This window comes from Carlito syrichta, unplaced genomic scaffold (assembly GCF_000164805.1).
Source record: "Carlito syrichta isolate Samal-C Ts95f unplaced genomic scaffold, Tarsius_syrichta-2.0.1 Scaffold107891, whole genome shotgun sequence".
Lineage (NCBI taxonomy): Eukaryota > Metazoa > Chordata > Mammalia > Primates > Tarsiidae > Carlito > Carlito syrichta.
Window position 1 is genome coordinate 69,056 of NW_007051987.1, and position 9,306 is coordinate 78,361.

At 47.2% G+C, this 9,306-nt stretch overlaps 1 protein-coding gene across 1 annotated transcript in view; it reads left to right on the forward strand.

Moving 5' to 3' along the window:
* The window catches only part of FAT2 (FAT atypical cadherin 2), a 66,978-nt gene that overhangs the window by 33,163 nt on the left and 24,509 nt on the right, over positions 1 to 9,306 (forward strand). The window contains exons 10-13 of the mRNA XM_008067814.1: positions 674 to 870; positions 2,901 to 3,054; positions 6,407 to 6,640; positions 9,091 to 9,306. Of these exons, the coding sequence (XP_008066005.1) occupies positions 674 to 870; positions 2,901 to 3,054; positions 6,407 to 6,640; positions 9,091 to 9,306 (801 nt within the window). The remainder of the gene's footprint in view (positions 1 to 673; positions 871 to 2,900; positions 3,055 to 6,406; positions 6,641 to 9,090) is intronic.

Below are 9,306 nucleotides of genomic sequence, written 5' to 3' on the forward strand. Positions count from 1 at the left end.
TAGGAAAATAGAATTTTATCTTCTCATAATACCAGACTCTTGAAAACAAAAAAAGTTTTAAAATCTCAGAATAATAGAATAATAAATATCAATATGTTATCAACACTTAACATAGTTGAATCTTGGAGCTCTGGAGCCTTGGGATCATAGAGTAAGAAATTTGCCTGCTCACCCCCTAGTCAGTGACTAGTGTCAAGAGGAGAAAGACAATGTAGAAGCAGACCCAGTGATGCTCCTGGGCCTCTACCTGGGTCATGTCCTCAGTTGTAAAATAAAAACCCAGAGTGTTTGTTGTTGTTGGTCACTTCCCTCCCATCTGCTGTTGAACAGCTATAGATGTCAGAAATTTCATGGATAGAATTGAAATCTGTTGATTTTGACAATTGCTTTGACTTCCTCCAATGCCTTCTAGACACCTGCCTGTAGCCACTTATTTTGGTGTGGTGCTTCTAGCAGTGATAATTTCACTTAACAGGAGGACTTTGAAGTCAGATGAGACTTTATAACACCTAAAACCAGACTCTAGAACTGTAGGTTCCTAGTTAGGGGAGGATATGTTTGCCTTTCCTGATCTGACAAGCCTAAGAAAGTGTCTGACAGGCAGCTGCCTAGGACACAAAGCCTGATACATTCCCACTGCCCAGCTCCTGAAAGCTCTGCCCCATCTTTTTAGAGGGAGACCCTCTGGGCCAGTTTGGCATCAGCCAAGTTGGGGATGAGTGGAGGATTTCCTCAAGGAAGACTCTGGACCGTGAGCACACAGCCAAGTACTTGCTCAGAGTCACAGCATCGGACGGCAAATTCCAGGCTTCCGTCAACGTGGAGGTCTTCATCCTGGACGTCAATGATAATAGCCCACAGTGCTCACAGGTGAGGGCCTGGTGAAGGCAGAGTGGGAAGTGGAGGCAAGGAAGGTAAAATGAGGGCAGGAGAAAGGAGACAGGTCCAGGGTAGCATCTCTGAGGCCCCCGTCACTGCCCCATGTGTACATGGACACGGAGAGGGTTGTCTGGGGCAGGTATCTATGGATGTATTGGATCCATAGACAAATGCTTCTTCCCAGGGGGTTTCAGACTAGAGGCCTGGTGTAGAGACCCTTCTAGGCAATTCCTTAATCCCCCATAGGGATATCTCAAGCTGCTCAAGAATTATGGTCCGCATCTCTCCCCTTACACTCCCTACGGAGTTCCATTTCTCTGCAAACAGACCCAGAAGTAAAGTAAGATATGCGTTCTCCACACATAGTCAGCCATACCTCCCCCTGCTCCGCCACTGTTCAGCTTGTTGACATGGTTCCCTAGCACACAATACATCCATAGACCCTTGTCTCAGACACACCCCTCCCCACACCCATACACACACCTCCCAAGTCTGCTTGGATGATATAGCCCAATGCAGATGTTCTCCTTCACTCAGACACAGACATAAACATGCAGGCAGGGCAGCTACATTTGGTGAGGGATACTTCCCTAAGAACCCCACATAATTCAACCCTAAATGTCCCATGGGAACAAATGCTGGGTTGGGGGGGGTGTGTGCTCATCAGGAGAGGATGTGTATTCTTAGAGGGCATAGACCAACAGTTACTGTTATGGAGTTTCACTTTTATTTTATTTTATTTTATTTAGTTGGAGTCTCACTCCATCACCCAGGCTGGGGTGCAGTGGCACGCTCATGGCCACCCCAGTGTCAACCTGCTGGGCTCCAGTGATCTTTCTGCCTCAGTCTTCCAAGTAGCCGGAACTACAGGCATGTGCTACCATGCCTGGTTAATTTTTTAAAAAAATTTATTGTAGAGATGAGGTCTCGTCAAGTTGCCTGGGCTGGTCTCAAACCCATGGGCTCAGGCAATCCACTCACCTTGGCCTCCCAAAGTGCTGGGATTACAGGCTGAGCCACTAAGCCTGGCCTCACTTTTATTTTATTTTTTATTTTTATTTTTGAGTTGGAGACTCACTTTATTGCCCAGGCTGGAGTGCAGTGGCACACTCACAGCCACTGCAGCCTCAACCTGCTGGGTTCAAGCGATCCTTCTGCCTCAGCCTTCCAAGTAACTGGAACTACAGGCAGGCGCCACCACACCTGGCTAATTTTTTGATTTATTGTAGAGTTGAGATCTTGCCAAGTTGCCCAAGCTGGTCTTGAATCCCCGGACTCAGAAAATCCTCTCACCTTGGCCTCCCAAAGTGCTGGAATTACACGGGCTTTTTAAACCTACTTTGTTTAACTTTGGAAGGAACTGCATTATTTCAAAGTTTGCAAATCAAGTTAAACTGCTCCCACTTTTATTTTCTGACATCTCAAATTAGCATAATTCATACATATATAAAATCCAGCCATCAAGTATATGTACATAAATGCACACTTACACATTCACCTATATACACACAAAGCATTGTCTGCAACCCAATATACTCAGGCAAATGTCTGTAGGTAAACGCAAGCATGTACTTAAATATCTCCTGGAATGTCTCATGTTGCCCCACCTCACCTGCCTCAAACAGAAACCCCAAAGGGTCTTTGTGGGAAGGTCCGTGGCAGGTCCCTCCAGCCCCAGGTGGGCTCTTGGACAGTGGCTCATCTCACTTGTTCTTGCCACCCTATTCTGGTTTGTATCACCATTTTCCTTGCATGTTTCATCTTACTGGCTTCCCCCTCCTTTCCTCTCTCTGCTCCTCTTTCTCTGTCTCTGCCCATCTCTGTTTCTGTCTCTGTCCATCTCTGCTCTCTAAGGCCCTCTCTGTGCTCCTACTTCTCTCTGCTCCTCTATCTCTGTCTCTGTCCATTTCTGCTCTCTTGGGCTGTCTGTGTGATCCTCCCTTCCTCTCTCTGTACCTCTGCTTCTCTCTGGATCTAAGCACAGCTCCCACAATCTCCCGTGTCTGTCCTCCTACCTCCAGCTTCTCTATACCAGCAAGGTCCGTGAAGATGTGTTCCCAGGACACTTCGTTCTGAAGTTTTCCGCCACAGACTTGGACACTGATGCCAATGCTCAGATCACATACTCTCTGCATGGCCCCGCAGCACATGAATTCAAGCTGGATCCTCATACAGGTGGGTTTCTTGGGCTGCAGGATGGAGTCCGTAATTAATTTACTGAATCCCAAACGTCCAATGCCATGGTTGTCTCATTAGAGAAGCGGGAATTCACTTATGCATTCGCCTATCCATCAGCAAACATAGTGGCACATAACATGCCAAGCATTGTACCAAATCGACAGACTGGGAGGCCAGCCATGGTGGCTCACATCTGTAATCCCAACACCTTGGGAGGCCGAGGCAGAAGATCACTTGAGCCCAGGAGTTTGAGGCTATAGTGAGCCGTGATTGTGCCACTCCACTCCAGCCTGGGCAACAGAGTAAGGCTCTGCCTCTGTAAAAAATAAAAGTAAAAATTAGCCTGGCATGGTGGTGTGTGCCTATAGTCCTAGCTCCTCAGGAGGCTGAGGTGGAAAGATTGCTTGAGCCCAGGAGGTTGAGGCAATAGTGAACTATGATCATGTCACTGTACTCCAGCCCAGGTGACAGAACAAGACCCTCTCTGTCTCAAAAAACAAACAAACAAACAAAAAAATCTTAACAAGAGCTGAATGTTTACAATCCAGTGGGAAAGGCAGTCGTTGAACCAGTTGTTTGAAATGTGCTGAGTTAAGAAATACAGGCTGGGCGCAGTGGCTCATGCCTGTAATCCGAGCACTTTGGGAGGCAGAGGCGAGAGGATTGCCTGAACCCATGGGTTTGAGATCAGCCTAGGCAACATGGTGAGATTTCGTCCCTACAATAAATCAAAAAATTAGCCAGGCTTGGTGGTGTAGACCTGTAGTTCCAGCTACTTGGCAGGCTGACACAGAAGGATCATCTGAACCCAGCAGGTTGAGGCCGCCATGGCCATGAGCGTGCACTCCAGCCTCGGTGACAGAATGAGATTCTGACTCAAAAAAAAAAAAAGAAAAGAAAAAATACAGGATGCTATGGAGATTTTTCTTTTTCTTTTTTTTTAGTGAGCTGACATCTTGATTTTTTAATTTTTGTTATGAGGATATTTGACAGCAAACTTGATGTGGGCTTCGGAGTGGGACACAGTAAAACTTCCCTGAGAAAATGCCACTTTCTGTGATGCTTAGGGACAGAGGACTTGGCCAAGGGGGAAGGGAGTAGCAGGGAAGGGCTTTCTTTCTCTTTTTTTTGTTTTTTTGAGTTGAAGTCTCACTCTGTCACCCAGGCTAGAGTGCAGTGGTATGCTCACGGCCACTGCAGTCTCAACCTTCTGGGTTCAGGTGGTAAGTCCACCTCAGCCTTCCAAGTAGCTGGAACTACAGGCATGTACCACCATGCCCAGCTAATTTTTTTATTTATTGTAGGGACGAGGTCTCGCCAAGGTTTCAAGGCTGGTCTCGAACCCCTGGGCTCAGGCAGTCCTCTCATCTCTGCCTCCCAAAGTGCTGGGATTATAGGCGTGAGCCACCACCATGCCTGGCTGGGGAGGGCTTTCAAGGCAGCAGGAGAATTTGTGCACAGACTTTGTTTTGGGGAAGAGCATGCACATCCGAGGACCTGATAGATGGTCACAAACTGGTGCCTGTGAAGGGGGCAGGGAATGAAGTGCAGGGCAGGTGGGACCTTCAGAGCCATGGGGGGATTTAGGCTGGTCACTGTCACGATCGTGGAGATGTTCTAAGGTATCTATACAGCACAATGGGAACCAGACCTCATGGAGTATTGTGAGTCTCACCAGGAGTAAAACACAGGGAAGCCAGGCCCAGGCCAGCTCACAGTGAGAGCTCAGTGGATGTGGTTGCCATTGTCACATTGTTACCAGTTGGGAGATAGAGCAGAGCGTGGGAAGCAGAGGGCCCTGCAAGGAAGGTTGCAGGTGCCCAGGAGAGTTGGGCTGTGAGAGTCTGGTGGATAGGACTTTCTCTGGAAGGCAGCCCACCAGGGAGGGATTCTTGCTACAGTGAAGGTATGAGGGAGAGGCATGAGACCCAGGTCACAAGGGCTGGGGGCTGACCCTTGGCTCAGACCCAGTAGTTGCAAGGGTGATCTGGAGATTCCTGACGGGGGTGGCAGGGGAGAATGGTGTCCCGGGACGCTGAGTGACAGAAAACCATGCTGTCCTTCCTGACCCCAGCACGGGTGTGCTGAGTGACCCGGCAGATGACCCGACCTCTGACTGCTGGTGTTTTTTCAGCTGCAGGGTGAGCAGTGAGGACTTAAAAAAAAAACTGAGGTGGTTATTCTGAGTATAAAATATGTGCTCAGGATATAAAACTCAAACAATGTAGGTTTATATTATGCATAAACTGAGAAGTCTATATAATGACCCCTTCCTTTGAAGATACGCCTCTTGGTATATGTTCTATCATACGAGTTCTCCAAAATTTCTAAATAATTATTTCATGAAGATAGAATACTATTTTGTAATTTGCTTTTCTTCACTTAGTAATTTCTTCAAGCTTTGTCATAATTCATTTTTGGTTATACAGTATTTTACCGTATGGCTTAAATCACAATATAGTTAACCAGTTCCTTTTTTTTTTTTTCTTTGAGTTGGAGTCTCACTCTGTCGCCCAGGCTGGAGTGCAGTGGCATGCTCATGGCCACCACAGCCTCGACCCCCTGGGCTCAGGCAATCCTTCCGCCTCAGTCTTCCAAATAGCTGGAACTACAGGCGAGCGTTACCACACCAGGCTTATTTTTTGATTTATTGTAGAGACAAGGTCCTGCCAAGTTGCCCAGGCTGTTCTTGAATCCGTGGGCTCAGGCCATCCTCTCACCCCAGCCTCCCAACGTGCTAGGATTACAGGCTTTAGCCAATGTGCCTGGTGATTTTTTTTTTTCAATTGTAGAGACGAGGTCTCACCAAGTTGCCCCAGCTGGTCTCAAACCCCTGGGCTCAGGGATCATCTTGCTTCTGCTTCCCAAAGCGTTGGGATTACAAGCATGAGCGACTGCTCCCAGCTCCAGTACCTTGTTGAAAGATATGTAGGATGATTTCAATATGTTGCTATTATAAACAATGATGCAGTGAATATCCTTATATATTTTTACCTTTCGGTTAATTACTCTATAGGATATACACATTCCTAGAAGTGAAATTATGAGCCAAAGGATAAACACATTTTATATGTTGTTAGAAATGGCCTAATTGGCTTTTAAAAGTGTTGTGCCTATTTGTAGCTTGTTGGTGATGATCTCAAGTCTGCGATGGTGGTGGAGGAGTATGTTTGGGAGAATCGGGAGGTGGGTGGGTGTTGGGGGATGGATACAGGCTGGGTTTCTCTCCTGGTTGTGCTGATCCCTACTTGCTGTGGCAAACTCCGTGTGCCTCCTGTAAGATAGCTAAAGGGTACATGCTAGGGTGATGTTCCCCGGAGGAAGCTCAGCTCTGTCATTTCTCCGCCAGGGGAGCTGACCACACTCACAGCCCTAGACCGCGAGAGGAAGGATGTGTACAGCCTTGTTGCCAAGGCAACGGATGGAGGTGGCCGATCGTGCCAGGCAGATGTGACCCTGCACGTGGAGGATGTGAATGACAATGCCCCACGATTCTTCCCCAGCCATTGTGCAGTGGCTGTTTTCGACAACACCACAGTGAAGACTCCCGTGGCTGTGGTGTTTGCCCGGGATCCTGACCAAGGTGAGTCTGGGAAAGATTGGAGGCTACTGCCATAATCTCCTGGGTCACCTTGGGTGAGGATTTGGCTTTCCCTGTGTCTATCTGGGACTGATAAGGGTTGAGCCTCGTTGTTGACTATGGACATGTAAAAGTATAAAATGTTTGTCTCTAAATCACATACCTAAGTGCTATGTGACAAATGATTTTAGCAATGTTTTGAGGCAGGACATAAGCCATCTCAGCTTCCTTGCTTGTCCCTGCCATGTAGACTGGAGGGCTTTTCAATACTGCCATTTAACATCAAGGGCATTTTGAATACAAACAGTTAGAAATATACCAGTCAGAATTATTCAACTCTGATTAACTTGTAACAAAAAAAGGAATTTTCAGCACAAACCCCACCAAATCTATTAAATTCCTTAATCAATTTTCTGGACAGTAAAGTGAAACCTTTTCCAGTATTTTATATTTTAATCTTGATGACATTATTGTCATTGGGGTTAATTCTTTTCCTTTTGACATTTACAAAGCAACTTGGATTGATCCAAGAGTATTTGTTCCATATGACACCAATTATAGCTTCTGCCACCATGAAATGTCCTGTGGAGATATATCTATACACACACACACACACACACACACACACACACACACACACACACATATTATATATAATCTAATTTTCATGAGTCAAATTATGTAATTCAAACAGTAAAAAATGCCTTCAGGGTCAAAGTAGCCAACTCCACATAGGAAATGATGATGATGGAAGAGGGATCACAAAACTCTGCTTTGACACCAGCAGAGTAAAGTTAAAACTTCCTAGAAGAAGTGAGTTTTAGGTGAGCATCGAAGGAGGTGAGAGATTCTGGGGTGCAGGGTTCTGGAGGGAAGCTGGACCTGGGAAATGTATGTGTGTTTGTGTATGTGTGTGTGTGTCGCGGGTAGCACTTGCAACTAGGCAGACTTGTTCAAGATTCAGAGCTGGGTTGGCTAGGACGGATCCAGATACGATGGAGCTGGGTTGACCCACAGGCCATTTCCTCTAGCCCTCCATGGAATGGCTACAAGGCCCTGTAAATGCTCAATTAGCTATTGTCTGCACACCTCCAAGGACAGGAAGCTCACTACTTCCCAGGCAGCCCCTTTCTTCCATGCTTCCTCAGAACATCATTTTGAATGTTATGTTGGGGTTAGGGTCCAATGTCAGCTCATAAATGAAAAGTGTGCAAGGTAAAATCACCTGTAGCAAGTTCCTTGGTTGAGGCAGCCAGTTCAAAGGCTACACCTGTCGGTCTTGGTCCTGCCCTCTGCAGTTACACAGGCCTCCTAGACCCCTTGCCCAAGACAGCCCTTCTGACACTCGGAGATGATGACTACCTGCTCCAGCCTCAGCCTCCCTTTCTGGAAGAGCCCACATCGTTCCAATCCCACCTTTCTTGTAAGACACACCCTCTGGTTTTGTACCAGTTTTCCATTAATTCTTCAAAAATGGTTATTCTAACTCAAATATTCCACCTAAATAATCCATGTGTGGCCTGACCAGCATCTTCCTTTCTCTAGAAAAATGCATATGAGGAAGTTGCATGATAAGTGCATTTAACAAATATAAATTCAGCTCTTGTCATAGGCAATTCCTGCCACATTCCACTGAAGGGTGTGTGTCCCGTGAGTGTGCGAGATGTGTTCATCTCACTGGGTGAGGATCTCACAACTGAGCATTGAATGTTGGTGTTTTTCATGTACTATGGCCCCTGTCCAAGCCAGCTGCTTCATCTTGACCTTAACCAAAGAAAATAACAGAATCAGAGACAAAGCTGGAGAAACACCGTGTATCTTGATTTACTTAGAACTTCCAAGGGTGTGTTTGTTTTCTTAACTTTTTGCTATAATAACAGTCTCAAAGAAAGTTGCAAAAAGAACAGCAGAGTGCTCCCTTCACCAGGCTGCCCCAGGGGCAGCATCTTACCTAGCTGTATTATGTCAAAACCAGAAAATTGACATTGGGACATCGCTGGTAACTGGACCACAAGTCCTATTCTGATGTCACCAGTTTTTATATGCACTAATTTGTGTGTGTTCCATGCAATATTATCCTGTTTAGATTTCTGTAATCAATACTACAATCAAGTGATAGAACTGGCTACCTCAACCAAGGAACTTGCTCCGGGTGGTTTTATCTTGCACACTTTTCATTTATGAGCTGACATCGGATCCTAGCTTCCACATAACATTCTCAGATCATTTGATACGTTCTGCAGACCAAGCCACCACCCTCCCCACAAGAACCTTTCAGTGAGGCCTTGCACGCCCCCAGTCGAGGTCCCTGCTGGAGAGGTCCTCACCCAAATGTACCCCGAACACGTTCGCCTTCCCGGGGAGCTCCTCCCTGTCCCCTCGCGGTCGCAGCTTTTGCAGGCTGGGCCGGAGGAGGCGCCCTCAGCATGAACCGCTCCCTTGGTCTCTCGCAGGTGCCAATGCCCAGGTGGTTTACTCCCTGACCGACTCAGCGGAAGGCCACTTTTCCATCGACGCCACCACGGGCGTGATCCGCCTGGAGAAGCCGCTGCGAGCCAGGCCCCAGGCCACGCTGGAGCTCACGGTGCGCGCCTCGGACCTGGGCACCCCGATGCCACTGTCCACGCTGGGCACCGTCACGGTGTCGGTGGTGGGCCTGGAGGACTACC